This window comes from Indicator indicator, chromosome 12 (assembly GCF_027791375.1).
Source record: "Indicator indicator isolate 239-I01 chromosome 12, UM_Iind_1.1, whole genome shotgun sequence".
Classification (NCBI taxonomy): domain Eukaryota; kingdom Metazoa; phylum Chordata; class Aves; order Piciformes; family Indicatoridae; genus Indicator; species Indicator indicator.
In genome coordinates this window covers 10,594,791-10,613,988 of record NC_072021.1, presented here as the reverse complement: position 1 = coordinate 10,613,988, position 19,198 = coordinate 10,594,791, and the positions used below count along the sequence as shown (strand labels likewise).

Genomic DNA, 19,198 nt, shown 5'->3' with positions numbered 1-19,198 from the left:
TAAGTAATTTTTCCATATCCAGACTAAAGCCCACTGCTTTAGCCAGGTTCACAAAGCCATACACAGGCTAACATACCCAGAAAGAGAAGGCTGCCTACAGCAACTGCTCAGCTAACTGCATGTATGGAAAAAGTAATGAGGGCTATCAGCAAAAGCTGATCTATTGAACTCACTTCAAATATTATTTTGATAAAAGTAGTAAAGCTGATAAACACATTCTTTGGTAATGCAGGGATGAGCTAGCAAATGTTTTCTGAAACCTATACTGTCAACAAAGTTAATCTCCCAGCAACAGCTCAGTGATTTCACCCCATCCTATGAAATTTATTGTAACTCAATGAAATAAAAACCTCTGAGGAAGAAAATAAGAACAGAGAGTACAGGATATTTTCAAAACTATCATTTTCAAAGACAAAGGAATCTCACTGGATTAAATATTCAAATCAAATAAAAATCTACACTGTAGTAAGGCCAGAAAGCTTGGATTATTTACATAGTTCCCAGCCAAATCCTCTTTAGGTACTACATGGTCCCAATATCTGTGTACCTGGATGCAAAGCCAAACGTGTATCCCTACTGTATTGCTGGCTGCATTAAAGACAAAGCCAAAACCAACCAACCAAACAAACAAACAAAAAATGGGTTTAGGTTTGAAGGTGTGACTTTTTCTGGTTTGGGGAAGAAGGTTAAGTTTTCTAGGACAGACTTCACTTCTGTGGTATAAGTCAAAAAATGGATTTGATTTCTTTCTTCCAAGCCCTTGGCAAAGGGACCACATCCCTACCTGTCTGCAGACAGCAGATACTGTTTTTTTCTGCAGTCAGACATTTTCCACTGGTTTTTGTTATGAACGCAAACTACAGAGCTCATAGCCTCCCTCACCACTACAAATCTTTATACACTGTGAGCCAGATCAAAGTCAGTGATCTTCATCCTCTGGGTTCTGTGCCCAGCTCCCTGGCCTGAGACTATAAATCCATCGATAACTTCCACCTCAGCTACAACAGAACAGTTTGTTAAGTACAAGGAGATCAATAAATCAGACCTTGAGCCCCATCCACTACTATTTCAAGTTAATTACAAAGGGATTATTTTCCTTTAGCCCAGTACCTATACAAATGATATTGTTTAGTTGAACCAATTATTCAGGTTCAGTTCTTCAGTTCCCTCTTTGCTTTACACCGCAGTTTGACTGAACCAATTTTTAACCAGAGCTCCAATCGATACAATCCCTTGTGGCGGCAGGAGACGCCAGCAGTTCAGATGCCTGAGAAAAATCCCCTCCAAAATGGACATCATAGTAATATAAACATGTGTGGGTGAAAAGGGGATTTTCAGATGTTCTGTTACTGTGTTTATGAATCTCACAAAGCTGCTCTGTATCGGGAGTGGGGGAGAAGAAAGCATAAAAATATTAATCAGCTACTTATCTTCTGACATGTTCTGGATCAACATCTGCTGCATGTGCAAGTGATGAAGTATGGTGCTTGCCACTAAAGCTTGTTTAATCTTCTCTTCCCATATTGGGCAGGGAAAATTAGCACTCTTAAAAATTAAGTTTCCAGATCCAATTTTTTTTCCCCTTTAAAATAAATTGCCAACATTGTATAGGCTGTCTGTTCTATTTTGGAAAATGTTTTTCATCTGAGAAAAGACTGATCTTAAGGAGATTATCTATGGGCTGTTTCCTACCGCTTTTTGTCTCCCCTGCAGTATCTTACTGCCAGGGTTTACTAGACAAGTATAGTCTAGGTTCAGCTGTTTTATTTCTACTTCTATCAGTTCAAACTGAGATAGCTCACACATCTGTTTTATTTCTGAGAGCACTGCATAGGAAAAGTGTCCAGCTCCTTCTAATCAAGCATAAACTTTCCTATAAATAACTAAGGACCTAACGAAACAATTGTTTGGAGGAAATGAAAGTGTGTTTAAAAATTCAAATTCCTCTATACTGTACGCCTGAACTGTTCCAGTTTGAATGTCTTCCTGACAACATGGATCAGTTGCTCTAAGATGCTGTCCCTGGAGTCAGCAAACTGAAACTATAGCAGGAAATCCAGGTATTAACATCATACTATGTGCTAATTATAAGTCATCATCTCACATTCTGGTATTATTCACTTCTAACCCCTTCTGACTAAATCATGTATTTGCTTCCTAATCACAGTTTGACAGTAGAGAGTGTCTGACACAAGACAGTGAAGTGATCTTTTAATAATACAGCAGTTCAAAGATTGCAGCTTTTATGCATAGTAACAAGCTTAGGTTGATTTGCTGCTCCACAAAGAACATCTACTTGGAGTTAGATGTTAGCCATCTTAACTTGTTTTGCAAAGTTTCATTCCTATAGCTACAGTCTCTGCAAGCATTAGTAAATATTTTCCACTTTCTGCCTTTAACATACCCTGGAGTTTTGTCTGGCGATTACTACCAGGTTGGTCATTACACATGCAAACATACACTTGAAATTGGATGGACATTTGAACTTGTTTTGTACGCAAATGTTGTTACTTGTGGGTTTTTTTAATTAAAATTTGAATTTTTATATCCTGGAATATTGAGGTACCTTACTGCAACTCTCCTTCATTATGGGATTTATTTAAAGCAGCAACTTAAAAAAAAAAAATCAGCTCATAAGAAACCAATAGATTCTCCACAAAAAAGCTTTTCAATCCACTCTTTCACAGTGAAACTAACTTTTTTTTTTTCTCAGTAGGTTTTTTTCCCTGCTACAACAAGGTAAGAAAATGACAGAGGCAATAGTGCTTTCCTTGCAGGCTTACTAACATGAAGGATTACTGTTACTTTTTGAAATGTTTTAAATACCCATTGTGTATCCTGTTTTTCTGGCACTAGATAACTTTGGAGTTGCCAAGACTTGCCATTTATTTTATCTTAATAAAGAATCAATAAGCCAAATCTTTACTCCCAGCAGCTGATAATTTAGGATTACATTTTTAATTTCCAGCTGCTGTCTTTTGTCTATCTGGTTGCTATTTTTCATTATTAATTGCTCTTTTCATTCCATGACAGCAAATCCTTCAGATATGATTACCAGTTCAGCAATTTTCCTGTTTGCTGAATAAGATCTTTTGCTATTAATTGCCACAAAGACTAAATCACATATGGAAATATCATTGGTCAAAAAGCCAACTACTCCTCTACTGTAGAAGAAGCTCAGCAGACCTGCAAAAAGCCTAGCTAACACAGACCAAAATGGGTCTTAAGGCTTAAGGAAGCTCTATGAAATACACTAATCATATCAGTAGGAGAGGCTTTGCAAATAACTGACTTTGCAGTTGAGAAAGCAGTCAGCAGAAGTAGGGAGGTTGGGAAAATACAAACCTGCACATCGTAAGTCCCATTTAATAAGACAGGCCTCTGGGAATTGATGTCCTGCAGCACCCCTGAAAGCACAGTGCGGTTGACTTTCTGGAAGTCTTTGGAGTGGCTGAATTGCACCATGTTGTGGAGAGCCAAAATTTTAGTGTCGAGCTCAGCATCCTGCCTGGTGCGGTTGTGCAGTCCTAGGTGGTACTTGCGGAAGTGTTTGATGAGATCTGTGGGGTCATTCCCATAGTAACCATATCCACAGATGTTGCATTTGAAGTCCTGAAGCTCTGGAGACAGAGGCGCCGTATCTGGGTTATCATTTACCAACAAATCTGCTTTAGATTTGTTCAGCCTTAAACCCCCATCTGAAGGCACTTGTGGGTTTTTTGAGGCCATGGGGACTGGGCTTGAGCCTTGGCCATCGGTTTGACCACTTTGCACTTGCACTGTTTCATCTGAAGCTTTTGGCGACATCTGATGCTCCTCATTTGTCTCCGCTGCATCTCCTGACGGGGTACAGACCACATCTTGGGTGTCATCTGCATCTGATTTTTGAGGAGACTTCAAGGGCTCACAGATTCCCCCAACAGCTGGAGATGAGAAAGCCAGCATATTTCTGTCTGTCACCTCATCATGAGGGAAGGATGGAACATTTCCTCCCTTATTGTGGCTTTCATAATTGAAGCCAGCCTTTTCACTCAGCACTGAGCTTTTCAAGTCCTTTTTAATGCTGGAAGATGGCTCTTGGACATGCGTGCAAAGTTCCTCCTTGTTATTTAACTCTGCTGCATCACCCTGGTCAGTATTTTCTTGCATCTGCTCTGTGGAAAATTCCTTTTTCCTTCCAGACTCTTCACTTTCAGTACCTGTAGACTCAATGGTCTGTACCTCACCTTCACTAGCAACGTTTCTTAGAGGGGGGTTCTTTTTCCGGACCATATCTACCACAAAAAAAGACAAAGAAAAAAAAAAAGGACAAAAAAGCAAAAAAACCCTATAGAATTATTCAAGATATATAACAGATTATAAACCTGGCACTTCTTAAAGCATTTTGAACTATATAAATACATCAAATTTTCAGAAAATTCTTGTCAATCAGGTTTTCCACAAAGAAAAAGTAAAAAAATCATTGCAGTGAGACTGAACTTAACTAAAAGAACTATAAAGCCTACAAAAATATTGCCATCAGAGTGAGTGAATTACAGGTTTCATTGTCTTTTCAGAAGATAATGGCCTGGCAGAAATAATTTCAAATGAATGCTTCATTTAAAATCATTAAGGAAAAAAAAATTAAAAAAAAAAAGAAATAAGCTCTTGCAGTCTAATGTTCATACACTGTACAGCTACATATAATGTAGCTTTACAAAAATACACCTAAAATGCATAATCAGAAGAACTTAAACAAGTTATTAGGAAGGAAACAGATTTAAGAGAGTAAGTAACTTGAGATTTCAGAGAAAGTATTTTTCCTAAGCAGGTATCAATTTCTCTATAGCAGAAGCTTCCCATCCTACTGCCCATAAACTTCAAACAGGATTAGATGGATATTCTAGAGCCCGGCCCCACAGTCAATTATTCATGCAATTAGTTCTATTTGCCAAACAAAGAGAAACTAACTTTATTAGGAAACTCACTGTCAATAAAATTTTACAGGCCTGGATTCAGACATTGGACATTGCTGTGTGGCTGAGTTGGGATCTATCCTGAAAACACCTGGAATCCACATGCATCTAAACAGCTGAACCTTCCTCTGCTCAGCCCTCCTTGCAAATAGAGCCACTATTGCTAAATCTAGAAGTACACTTTCAGGATACATTTAAGAAAGCTGAGACAGGAAGCTGTAAGTGTCAGAGAGAAAGAAGGAGCCTGCCAGCAGTGAGTCAGCAGAGAGCTGAACAGGGGAGACTATGGAAGAAGTAACCAGACTACACAGGTATCAAGCCAAATTCCTCATCCACTAACGTATCTTCACCTTCCCCAGTCTACTTAAATAAAAACATGTGAAACTTTCCTGCACTCTCCACTGCATGGTTCTGGATTTCATATTCATCACCAGCTGGTTTGATCCATTTGTATTCACACGCTAACTATGGGCACAAGACAGATACGCCACAACATTTTCTATGCTCTTATCTTTGCCAACGCTGTATACAACGATGGATACTCCTCTTTGCCAAATTGTGTGTTCTCTGGTGGCAGAGGCCTGCAGTACCACACATGAGACGTGAGCTGCAGACCCAAGCCTGAGCCCCCATTCCCAAATCAGTCATGGCTGGGTGCCTACGGAGGCACTGAAGATATATATTGCTCTGTGAAGGGATGGCCACCTGGTGATTCTGGGAGCAGCACTGATGCTATCCAGACCTTTCTAAGACATGGATGACCTTCTCAAAACTTTGAGAAGTGTAACTGGAGACAGAGGTTACAAATAAAAGAACAGGCATCTGTACATCCTCTTATTTACATCTGCTCCACATGAAAGGGCACTGTAAGCTATGTTGATAAAAACAGACAACTTCTTAGGGGAAATGTTCAACTTGTGTCTTGGGATCACTCTGTTGTCTTTGTGGTTGAGCTGATCCACAGGCAGTATGGGCTACAGCAAGACAGCTTTCACACAGAATGCCAGCTCATGTTACAGAAATTATGACACTCTGTGTGGTCTTAATAGGTTTATTAAATGTCTACTGTGATTCCTTACTGTAGAAGACACACATGCTTGGGAACCAACTGTCTTCCCTTTAATGTCAACCACACCTATCAGGATATATATGGCACCGAATTTTACTCCTTTCCCTTCCCCCTTCCCCCCCCTCCTATAACTTCTGAACCATGAAGTCAGTCCAAAGAGAATCAAGAGAAAAGCAAGATTTCCTGTTGTGGTAAGGGAACTATTGCAACACAGATTCAGCCTACTAAACAACAGACATATATAATTCAAGGTATAAGGAGACCCCTCAGCTTCTTAGTATTACTGCTTCTCTCTAGGACTTTATGAATGCTCTTAGGTAACACACACTCAAAATATCTGTGAGCATCTCTGGTAGTGTCCAGCTGACTGTCCTTTTCTCCTAATTACACATCCCAAGCCATTTTTTAATTAACTTCTGTTTAAAAGCAACTCATGGCAGAGCACAGGAGTCCTGACTACACAGTGAAGAAAAATCAGAAACTGAGAAAGTAAACATCGTGACTGTTACCTCAGTCAAAATTAAACAAGACTGAATGCAGTGTTTTAAAATGTTTTTGTTACTGATATTTTTGGCAGATAAGGAAAGCTTAGAGATTTGCTATCTTCATGGCAACTGACAGAAGAGACGCAGTGAAAAGGACAGGAAAAAAGATACTGAAAAAGGAAGAGGAAGAGGAGGAGGAAGAGGAGGAGGAAGAGGAGAAAAATCTGGCCTGTATAGTGGCTAACTAGACAGTACTCCAGATATAGATACTTTGGTTCAAATTTTCCTGACATATCTATAGCTCTGCATGTTAATGGAGGGAGGAAAAAAAATAAATTTTCCTAGTACAGCTTTTCCATGCAGCATTCTACACTTGGAGAAAGCAAAAGAAGATACTGCTTTAAATATAAAAACTTTCTTAAGTTAAACATATTTTCCTCTCTTTTTTTTTTCCTAGCATTTGAAAAAACATCTGTCATTTATTTGCTTGATATCCACTCAAGGGGACAGTAAGAAAAGACACACAAGATTTTCTTGTCACTGAAATTCCACCACTATCATTACTTAGATACATATTATATAAATAAAACTACATTTGCAATACTCCTAAATTGAAGAACCCATCCCCTAGCAAGTCATAAGTTAGATACAGAAAGAATATAGCACTCTGAAATTATTATCTCTAAGACAAATAACAGATTGCACAATGTTTTATTGTGTGCCAAGAACGTTTTCAGTTAACAATTTCACTTGAAAAAATGGATCACATACTTGTAAAATCATACCCAGCATTGACTTCATAAGGCATGTGGCTTTAGAGTGCTTTCTACAATTATTAATTCTATTAGTCAACTAGCAGGCGGGCTAATGCAATTGTCTTAGAAGATGCACGGAAGACACAGAAGACATTTTGAGAGCTGATCTGTATATCTGCAAAACAAAACAAAAAAAAAGGTTTTCCTTCCTAAATTATGCATTCAAAATGTTTTTTTGTTTTATTTTTTTTTTTACTTAAAGACATTATTATGCCTATTGTACATTCACATGCATCTATTAGTGGGCACTACACAAAGAGTGGCAGCTGTTTTCTACTTCCACCAAGCATGAGAAAGCCCTTAGCTCCCTCCTGCTCAGACAGAAAGGCATACTCTTGCACACATGCACACACATAAAGAGAGAAAAATTATCTCAGAGGTGATGTTCAACAAAACAAAGTTTTAAAGTAAGTGCTGAAAAACAGCTGGACAAACGCTTTTGCAAATAAAAGGCCTTTAAAAAATCACATAAATTAACACATATTGTGCATCACAATGGGGCTGGCCCAGTGAGATACAAATAACTGGTTCACATCCAGCCATCAGCAATTGGAAGTTATCTGCTGGCTGCCTCATGTCCCACTTGAAACAAATGTAGTGGTGTTGCTTTCATTGTTCGTGGGCAACTTCCCACATCTCAAAAATGCTATCTCAATAACACATTTGTTGGGTGTTAGTAAACCAGCCAAGTGATGAACAGCCATTGGGAATGAATTACCTTTTCACGACTGGAAATGGTGATCCTCACAAACTAAAACAATTACTTAAGAGTGATGTGAACAAAAAACCTTTTCAAGCTGAGGGAACCCCAGACAAGGCACAGGTTTCAGAACTTGTCTTCGGGCTCCATAATCTAGGGTTTAGTATTTTATTTTCATTACACTAAAACTATGTATAAACCTAAAACTATGTATAAACCACGTGGGGTTTTATTGTTCAGTTTTGTTTTGTTTTATCTGATATGCTCACTCTTAGCTATTTTCAAGTGCAAATAATACTAATAGCTATACATATTTTCCTTCAAAGCCAGCCAAGGCTAATCTCCACAATTCATGCATCTGCAAGACACATAGGTTTTTGCTGAAGAATCACTGACCTCAGCTCATCCTTGAAACAAAATGTGGAAATTTCTGCTAAAATCAGTTTGTAATTCAGAACAGTGAATTACCATAGCAACAACTGTACTTCTTTCGAAAAATAAAAAAATTCTGATAATCAATTGTTTTCAATGCATAGTGAAGATAATAGCTAATTACCTGCTGATCATCAGCTCCCGCAATGGGTCATTGTTATTGCTCATTACTTTTACTTAACATGGTGACTTGTCATCAAAGCCTATTGCAACAGTATGGCTGTTGTCTTGCTCCTGTGTTGCAGGTTTAGTTCAGATCTTAGTCATATGTTGTTTTAAGCCAAATAATACACTTAGAGAGATGTCTGAATTTTGTGAGATGCCACTGACTAATCTTCATACAAGTAGATGCATAAGCAAACAAAGAGCAAATTAAGTCAAGGGTCTGTGAAGATTGTGATATTATCAGTCAATATGCTGCAGCAACAGAAAGTTAAATGAAAATGCTCATTGGTATTCAACAGGCTCAAGTAGGACCTCTTTGTTAAGGGATAGTAAAATAAATACCTTTACACTCATATATATTACGCACCCACACACAGACGTATAATGCACATACGGCGCTTAAACATCAATCATTTTGCCAGAATAATGCAGCAAAAAATCATTAACTCTCAGTGTCTCGGCTTAATACATGTCTAATACTTACCTATCTCACAGGAGTGCTGTGAGGCTTAATTAATTAGTGACTGTAAAGCACTTTGTGATCCTCTAATGAAAGGTGCTACATAGCACAAAGTATTATTAAAATCATTAGGACCACAAAAAAGCCCTGTGGAATTCCAGTATACATTGTCTGTTGAGGTTGGGAGTGATCTTATTATTAAAAGGAGACCGTCAGACTAATTTTCATAATTTTTTCAAGCTCTTTTTTTTCCCCTCTTTGCTGTTGTGATAGCATGTTAGTAGTTAGAAATTTAATCTTATCATCTTAATAACATACACTCCCGTAGTTTGTTACTGCAGGGCTAAAGAACAGAACAGGGCTTTTGCCACTCATCTGGCTTTCCCTTTTAAGGAAAAAAAAAAAAATTGAGACACATATTTTGACACCTTCCCACACTCCACCCACCAGGACAGCCGATCATGTGAGATCGCAGGATACTCACTATAGCCGCATGGGAAAATACCACTGTGGTTTTAATTTCTCTCTCCTTTTTTTTTAATTTCATGGGGGGAAAAAAAAAAAAAGAAAAAAGGGGGGGGGGAAATGGCACAAAACAAACCCCAGCTTATTACACATAAATAGCCTACAAAGACTGTCTGCTGTGCTTTATATAAAAAATCAAAGTGTCGGCTTCTATCAAGCACATAAAGTCCTAACTGGTCTGGAGCCTTCTCCACACTGCCCATGTAACAATTGAGCAGCTGTAAGCACATGAGCTCTGAAGCCAGAAAGCTCCTTTCTTGAGAGAATAAATTTCTGGGAAACTGTCTCCACAGCAGGCTCCATCCACAGGGAGCCACCCTGCACCCAGCCCTACGCCACAGCCCGTCCCGCCGGGCTGGCCCAGACCTGTGCAGAGCACAACCAGAAAGCTAGCAAGCTAATCAGGGCAGCTCACAGTTCAAAGACCAGTGTGTTTTCTAATTTAAGCATTTTTAAAATAATACAAATAATAATAACATTTTGCAAATACACTGGAAGCTCCAGGTGGAATTGCTACCTTCACTGCAAATTATCTTACGTTAGATGCAAACCACCCCCAGACTCAGACAGAGTGGTACAGGACTATCTAATGCTCCTGTCTTTCCATCTTTCTTTATGGATACTCAAAAAGTGAAATGACAGAAAAGAGATGTATACAGTTTCACACCTTCACCATCTCCAAGCCAAGACACAAAGCTACATGCAGTCACCACAATGCTACTCTTCCAGCTTTGTTTGTGGTTCTCAGAGTAAGTCTGTCTGAAAACAACCAATACATGATCCTAACCTTTGTCTTCTGAGAAGGCAAGAGTAACCCCTGTTGTGTAAAGAACTCAACAAACAGGCTTTAAACCATGTGAGGGCAAAATAAGCTTAATGACAAGCAAATCCCTCCTCAGTAAGACCACTTCCTCCCACTTTGGCACCAGTGTCTCCAAGTACAACCTACAAGACAGGGCAAGTCATGGCTCTATGCAAGTGACAAACTAATACTGAAAGACTTTTTAAGCCATAAATGTTTTTCTACAAGCCCTGAAACTACACAGCTGTTCTTTCCTGCCCAAGATTGCTTACAGTAGAACGTGCCTCCTTGTATCAGTAAAAGTTAGCAAGATCATACATTGTATTTGGTCAAAATTTATCTGATTGATATTCTACACTCTGCACGTTCCATTGAAATTATGATAGCTTAGCCAATCTAGAAAACACAAGAGAAAATCATGCCTTATATGCTATACTAGTATAGCAGTATTATTGCAAAATACTGTTGGTTTTCACCTCCTCTCTTCCTCTTCTGTATTTTCAGAGTTTTCTGTTTGGTCCTTGATCTCCAATTCACCAGGAGCTTTTTGCACTTTTTTTTACAAAGTTTAGAACACAGACAAGTAGAAAAAATCTGTGTTCTGTTCAAGCTTGTTCTTTTCCATTTACATTTACTTTCCCAACATTGATTGTTCTCAAATCTCTAAAGGTGCACTTTCAGACAGCTTAAATCCTGTTCAGCTACAAAGTCTCATCACCTTCAAACAACATCTCATCAAATAAATCTCTTACTAATTCACATCAAATTAATTCAAAATGATCCTTTCTATTACCATATGCTTCAGAGCACAGCACCTATTAGTAGTCATCTAGTCACTGAAATAAATTTAACCTTTTTTATGGGTATGAAACACTTGGTCATCTCAGAGAGTTAAGAGTGGCATTTCAAAACAGACTGTCTGAACCTACTTCCAGGCACTTGTTTCATTTCAAGTTCACTACTGGGGTAATCATGCAGACAATTTCAGGTGAAACTGAAGTCAAAAGGTGATTTGTCTAAAGAGGCAAGATGGGGTGGAATATTATGGCATCTTACTACCAAAATGAAAAACTGCTTTTATTTAAGGATGCCTCAGCACAGCAGTTTGCTGCTCTACATTTCTCACCAGCCTACTGCAGAGAACTTGCTCCCACCACACCTCCAATGCCACCTATCCACACGTGGGAACCCAAGAAGGCAAAGATTTGCTTCCAATGCTTCTAAAAATATTCTGTAAACATGACAACCTGTTAAACCTCAATGAAGACTGTGACACAGGAAAATTAGTATCACTACCATTTTAAGGCTAAATAAAATTGTGTATGGAGAGATGCAAAACCCAAAGCTTTCAAGGTGACATGCAAGCAAGGCTAGTTATTGAATCTGGTTTCTCTTGATGTCCAGACCCTTACACCTCTCCTGTATGTGTGTCAGTAGAGAGTGTCACCCTCACACTTGGCAAAAGGCCAAGATCCTGTAATTTAATAAGGTACAAAAAGAGCACCTCATACAAAAATCTAAATGTTCCAACTTATCATGACAGTCATGGGACAAGCTGACATTTTATTTGTATGCAAATTAGTCTCCAAAATAGCATTAAAAGGCCAGACTTTCAGAGAATATTGTGCCTTTGCTTCAGCATTTATCTGAAGGTTCAGCGTTTATCTACACTCACTTTGTGTATTAAAAGTAGTTTAATTTATACGTATTGATGCTGCTTTGCATGCTCCCCAGTCTGTTGTTATTGCACCACAGAGAGAATTCAGCCTGAATTGCTTACTGCAATAAAATAACTAACTTCTGCCAGGGCTGACACCTCCTATGAGACCCCTGCCATCCTCACTGAATCTTCTGGTTATTCTATTAATTTGCTTTTGTTACACATTATAGGGCTATAGAACATTCCCTGTTAGATAAAAGCAGAGGTCCATTTAGTCTGGAGTTCTGCTTTGGAGACCAGCCAATACCAGATCCTTCACAGGATCTTCCTTTGGACAAATACAGAATCACCTACCTCTCTCAAAAATAAATCGCTCCTAATCCTCAATACTTAAGACAGTGGCTTGCATTCAGAAGCATTTATAGCCCTTAATTACCTCTCACATTCTACAACTTGTTGTTAAATAAGTCTGCATAGCCCCACTTCCAATAGAAGTGCCCAATATCTTTCTGAACATTACCTTAATCCTTGTATCAGTGATATCTTGTAATTCCCCCATTACAATCTAATTATGAAGTAAAAAAGAGCAAGTATCTGAAGCCCTTTGAATTTGCTCCTTGCCAATGGAGTAGTGTTTCCCCTCAAACTGTGTGTGAGAATCAAAGATCCTCTAGTCTGTGGGTACATCTATCACATTCCCTCTACTCATCTTGCCTTTAAGAGTAAACAACCATTGTCTTTCCAGACTCTTCTAGTAGGTGTGTCAATCTCATATGTTTCAATTTCATTTCAGCCTGAGTAAACGTTCTTTGTAATCCAAATGTCCTTTGAAGGCAATGGGAGTTTAGGGTTTGCAAATGACTCAGAGCTGAATCTAAGTTGAGTATACTGGCAGAGGCAAGCACAGTGATACCTTGAGATGAAGAGTGAGGAATGAAGCTGACCTCCCGGCTCCTAGGCAAGAGCAATCAGGTATGGATACAAGTGACTCATTTGTTCTTTTGCATTAAGAATACAATGAACTGATCTCCTCTCCGTTGAAGTTAATGGCAAAAGCCCTACAGACGGAGAGAAGCAGGACTGAGGTGTGCTGCTCCTTTCTGCCACATGAGGCCTGAGATATGAGAGAAAGGTATCGAAGCTCCCACGCACAAAACTTCAGTCAAATGGAAGCAAAAATTGAGAGAAGAGGAGAAGATGGAAGGAAGAAAGAGAATGGTTCCAGTTACCATTCGAGAAAAGCTCAAATAATTTCATTCCCAAGTACAAGCAAAAAAAAACTCTGGAGAGGGCATTATTGTAGTACTTTTCCAGACAGACTAGAACCAAGATGAACATGAGTTTGCAAAATGAGGTGTGTATTTTTTTGGTTTTTTTAAAGAAACAAATTGACAAGGGTTTCCAGACACAAGTTACACAGGTAAGAGAGGGCAACCAAGGGCAACAGGAGTTGAGCCCACGTACATCAAAGCAGACTTTGGCTTTGGGTACCTATCCAAATTGAGTCTTCAAAGGTTCTTATGTTGCCCTATTGTTTAGGTTGAATCTTGTCTAAGCTTGCTCAGAAGAACCCACATTCAGAAGGATGGGAGAAGGGAAAAAGAACACATATTTTCCAAACTGTGATTTCAAAACAAACCAAAAAAATGTAAATCTACATGCTGCAGGCTAATACTGGTAAGCGTGGCTAGCTATTGTTGCTCCATGCTTTACAATTTCCATATATTAGCATTCATTGCTGACATTATTAAATCCAAAGTTATTTGGATGCTTTGATCAGCAAATTGAATCTTGAGTCTATATATGATGTACCTATATTCACGTAAAGTTTACAAAACTATTATATTTCCTTATTCTAACTCTTCCCCCAACATGCTGTGAGTTTCCATATATCCCACAGCCATACATTCCAAACACAGACTATTTTATTTAGTAATATATTCAAGAATTTAGATGAAAAGCAATGGAAAATGTCTGGCAACCTCTATATAAACAATTTCTATACATTTGGGTTGAACCATCCAGTAAACACTCATCTTGATATGCCTGTGACAGATAAAACTTTCATCACCAATATACCCTCTTGACTCGGAGGTCAGGATGCAGCCGGATCTCTATTACAAACATTTCACATACTCTTTATGGCTATCACAAAAATTAACATCACATTAAATATAAGCAAGTCAGAATCTTGGCTCTGATTTCCCACTCAGCACAAATAACCCCACTCTCCATTGTGAAGGGGGGGAGAAACAACAGCAGTGGCAACCACAACAAAAGAGTGGATTGTGTGTTCCCTACACAAAACAGAAAGCTGTGCCTATTCAAGAAATCTTGGCCATTTGTCAGAAATTACAGAACTGATGTTGGAGCCCAATATTAGTTCCAGCCAAAGCAGTGGTGAATTACCTTGCCTTTGGAATCATCCTTACTAACTAGGAAAGATTCTCTACTGCAGCACACATCATATGGTCCTCATGTAGACTCAGAAACACTAAGGCACTTTCTTAAAATAAAAAGAAGTAAAATTAAAAAAAGACCAAAGTGAATACAAATGGATTCACTTTGAGTGTTTTTTCTATTATTTGACCTTTTTATCTCTTATTTATGTTTCTTCTTAAGCTGAGGAATGAAGTGAAATGCTGATGAGAAAGCTACACTCTTATAATGCCTCCACGTTAATGATTTGTTATGAAACTGCTTTAAAACAGAGAAGCATTTTTCAGAAAGCATTTTTCAGAATCTACATATTCACTGAGGAATATGATTTCTGTTTTACCAATTTCAATTCTGGTTGGACATGGGGAAGGAGACTTCAAGACTCTGCTGATGTGGCTTTGCAGCAGCTTCATGTAGCAAGCACCGGTATTCCTTCAAAATTGTCAAGGGGTGCCAGCGTCAGCCTGTTGACTGTTAGATGAATATATATACTGAAAATAATGCTGTTCTTGAATCAGTTTTTGCCCAAATCCCACATAAACTTTCCACGCGAAAAACTCTTGCATAAGTGATTTTATGAATCTAGCTTTCAGCTTTAGATAGCAGATTTCTTATGTTACTGCCTTTGATTCTTTATTGCGTGAAGCTGTAGTGCCAAAAGCCCTCACGTTAGTTTTGACCAAACAGACATCAGAAATTTAATTTAAACCCTGGCAATCTGCCACGATCATAAAACAAAAAAAAGTTTTTAAATCAATTTATTTTTATTCTGAGAGCCAAATATGTAATTTCCACAAACACAAGGGCAACACAGGTTGTAGAATCAGCATACTACAATGTACAGACAGGAACTAGAACTACTGATAGAAGTAGAAATCTGCAGTCTGCAGAGAACAAGCAGAAGTGGACAGTTGTTTTTCCCACCTAACTATATCTCTTTTCCATCAATAATACACCTAAATATTCCCTTATCAAAAAAAAAAAAAAAAAACTAGAACTTCTCCAAAAAAAAGAATTACACAGAGGTCCAAGTACAGATTACACTAATACTTCCGTTCCCAAAAAAACCCTATACACAAGTAAGCCTTACCGCATTGCTCCTGTCTTCCTCTTCCTCAGAGCCGCCTTCCTGCCACCTCAATTCCCAATCCGATACCTCACCAGTTTTGAGAACTGTCCAACAGTCATGTAGGGCCGATTGCTGTGCTGGGATATACCCCACAAAAATGGAAAGCTTTTGCTGTGTTTTCATTTACAAAGAAAGCAACTTATTACAGCAACTTCTGGGTTCACTGGCATCTTGGAGTCTAAAAAAAAGTCCCAAAATTATTTGCAGAGGCTACAACAGCACCTTCTTTGAAGTAGTGTTGCAACTTGTGCAAAGGAATTTGGGATGTACCTGAGATCTGAAGGTGCGGGCTACAAATTAACACAGCCAATTAGGTGGAGAAGCTGAGAGTCCAACAGAGATGGAGCAAGATAACCACAACTGAATGAAAGGACTGACAAATACAAGCCAGTTGGCTGAGTACAGATCATGTCATCCTGCTCAGCTACCTGCTGCCCAATCAATAATCTGTTGCTGTTTGTTCTCCCCACGCCAATCAATCCAAGCTAGGGCTGCTTCTAATTTTCCAATCTAGGAATAGCTTGAGAATATCCACAATTGTTATTTCAAACAACTCAAGAGACAAATGGTTCATCCACACATCAGCATGTACATTCTTCCCAAAATGGGACTAGTCAAGAGTAAATAATTACTCCTGTAACAGTTTGATCTGATAAGCCACAAAACATAAGGCTGCAAAAGCAATCTTGGTACCATTAGCAGTCAGGAGACAATGCAGCTTCCAAAATTACTCGATTAACTGATATAGGGCCCAAAACCTCTGATAACTCTGTAGAGAATGTTTTTCAATAGATATAATCATTTATTAGGAATATGTATTAGGTATGAATTTCTTATCCCCTGAAAAGTGGTACAAGTGGATTTGTGCTACAAAGATGTCTTGTTTTACATGGACACAGGGAAGAAATCCGAGCAAATTCAATTTAAGCATCTCTTAAACAACTAATTTGTTAAGCAGTATGTATTGAAAGAATAAAACTACATAAAAGGAATTAGAAATGATCTTCAAAAGTTGTACATGGCTTCTCTTCTTGTAATGAGACATTTGTTTAACTATTTGTATGAACTATTTGTATGACAAGAGCACATATACGCATACATGACACAAAGAGCAGCTGCAATAAATAGAAGTCATGTATTTAAGTAGCTGATACCTATGTCCTCTCCAACATGAGAATCTACTGTTCAAACATAAAGTCTTCCTTTTTTTAAAAAATGTTTTATATGATTGAATCTCATGGCATCTTGATAGGCCTTGGTCCATGAACAGAAAAACAATTACTCTTTATGACTCTCAGATCTAAGGCATTGATTTGATTTCCCATCCTATTACACGCCAAGTTGCTGCAGCTCTTGATCTCCTTGGAGTCTGAAACAAAAACACCCAACAACTACTCTCCTAACACTCTTCACCCACACACAGCAGAACCTGCACATTGTTCCCATTTTGCCTGCTCACAAGATGGCATGCTTGTCTCACTTCAACTCCACAAATAAGTCTGTATTACACTCACAGCATCAGGGATAATTAAAGGTTGGGCACGGAGGTGGTAGTGCTGTAGCTGAGTAGAGCAACGCGCTCCCACAGCACCAGTGGCACCAGGGGTGCTGCAGGTACGTCTATGCTGTGGCACCTCTGATGCCACATACACACACACCTGCTGGTTCTCACTTCCCAGGCCCGAATGCAGGCAACAGTGTGGGCTGAGAAACTGCAAAACTCAGAAGGAAAAACTGTGGCTTCTTTAGCCCAAACTGAACTTTGTCTACCTACAACACTAATGGCATCTGAGCTAATGGTAGTTGTGTAATTCAACAGTATGCTGTAATCCCGGCAACATACCCACACTTGACTAGACTCTAAAATTACTGAAAATTACCATCGCCCTTACATCGTTCTAAGGGCTTGACATATAGATGCCTAATGTCTCATTATATTTCGATTTCAATCCTGACTGCAAGTTACTGGAAATACAGAAGAAGAATGAGACATAAGGCAGAAGAGGCTGCATTATAGTGACTGGATTCCAGAAACATCCTGAAAATATTATAATCACTAAGGAAAACATCATCTATAACTCAGAGAAACAGCAAATCTGCAGCAGGTAGCAGAATAGAGATTACATGCTGTAGAACCAGAGGCTCACTCTTCACAGAGAGAGAGAGAGCCAAGACTTGTCTGGATTTAAAGAGACAGGCTTTTCTCTTTTCTTTTTTTCCCTGTTTTTAAATACAAATGTGGGGAATAGAAACAGCAAGAACCATTGCTGTACGTGTTGATTTCTCTCACATTCACTATAAAAGCTCTGAAAAAACAGAAAATATATCACCTTTTATTTTAGAGTGCTTTAAGTCTAGGACTTCATGTGGAAAGTGCACACATTTAATTGTATACACAGACCCTTCAAGTTAACCTGTGTCCTTTATACCAGTAACCAGATGGTAACAGTTTCTGCAGTTCCCTATGTTTTGCCATGAATACACAGTATCACAAGTCAATTTGGTACTTGAACAGGACAAAAATTAAATATGTTTTAGTCTGTGCTGGAGCTGGCATGTGGATACTGTAACTGAGATTCATGAAGTGAGGAAATGTCAATGGTTTAGGCATCAAGATGAGCAAAAGGAAGACTATTGTGCAAGCTCACACCACCACAGCGATGCTGTGCAAGCTGGAAACAGTGAACCCACAAAAAAGCGTTAGGCAGGGATTTCTTTTTACAGTCAGATGAACTGCTTCCTGTAATTATAAATATACAAACGTTAAAGTAAGAAAATTATTAAAATGCACTGCTAGCAAATGAATTCCCAAAGAACAGTCAAAAAAGTAATCAATAGTCTATGATACTGTGGTAATACAGCATTTCTGAAGCAGACAGCCTAGCATTTACTTTTTTTGCTACGTCAAATTGTGGGTACATTTAAACTGTAGGATACACTTCTACAGCTCCCAGCTCCAAATGCATACCCTGACAACATCCTGACTACACGTCAGAAAATCTGGTTTGGCACCATTCTCCTACGCACTTTGGACTCCATCAGTAGAAACCCAAGTGAACAGACGAAGTGCAACATGCATCATCCAGCAGATGAGGATTGCAGTGCCTGGCCTGCAAGAGAGACAGCAACTGCTTGTTGTGGGCTTGTGCTCCTTAGAAGCACCCTACATTTCAGCACTCGGCTTTCTACTGTGGTTTATAAAGTCATTTTTTCATTATTATTTTACTTTTTTCTTTTTTGAAACTAGATCATTAAAAGAGAGGAGGGACAGTACTATGGTTAGACGAGTAGCCAAGGACTGGGAAATGTCTCCTAATTCCCTTTGTGTCCTCAGAAAAGCAGCATCATATGCTAACCGTTCCCACTTCAGAACAGCCCTATCATGACTATGTTTATATTGGTTCTGTAATGCTTAGCAAAAAGTGAGTCTGGTCTGGAGGCCAAATGACCAGGCAGAGACTGAAACTCATACTTTATTCTCAAGTCACTTCTTTCCATTTGAACTAGTCATTCAAAGTCTCAAGTCTCAATTCAAACAGCTGCATCACAGATGATCTAACAA

At 38.7% G+C, this 19,198-nt stretch overlaps 1 protein-coding gene across 3 annotated transcripts in view; it reads right to left on the bottom strand.

The window, feature by feature from the left end:
* The window catches only part of TRPS1 (transcriptional repressor GATA binding 1), a 170,535-nt gene extending 158,402 nt beyond the window's left edge, over positions 1 to 12,133 (bottom strand). The window contains exons 1-2 of one of the 3 annotated variants that reach the window (XM_054385498.1): positions 12,124 to 12,133; positions 3,346 to 4,274 (exon numbers count right to left, since the gene is read on the bottom strand). In XM_054385498.1, coding sequence (XP_054241473.1) covers positions 3,346 to 4,274; positions 12,124 to 12,133 — 939 coding nt within the window. Of the gene's footprint in view, positions 1 to 3,345; positions 4,275 to 7,280; positions 7,318 to 12,123 lie in introns of those variants that run through there. The other 2 variants (XM_054385496.1, XM_054385497.1) reach the window with 2 other exon arrangements.
* Between the last annotated feature and the right edge of the window lie 7,065 nt (positions 12,134 to 19,198).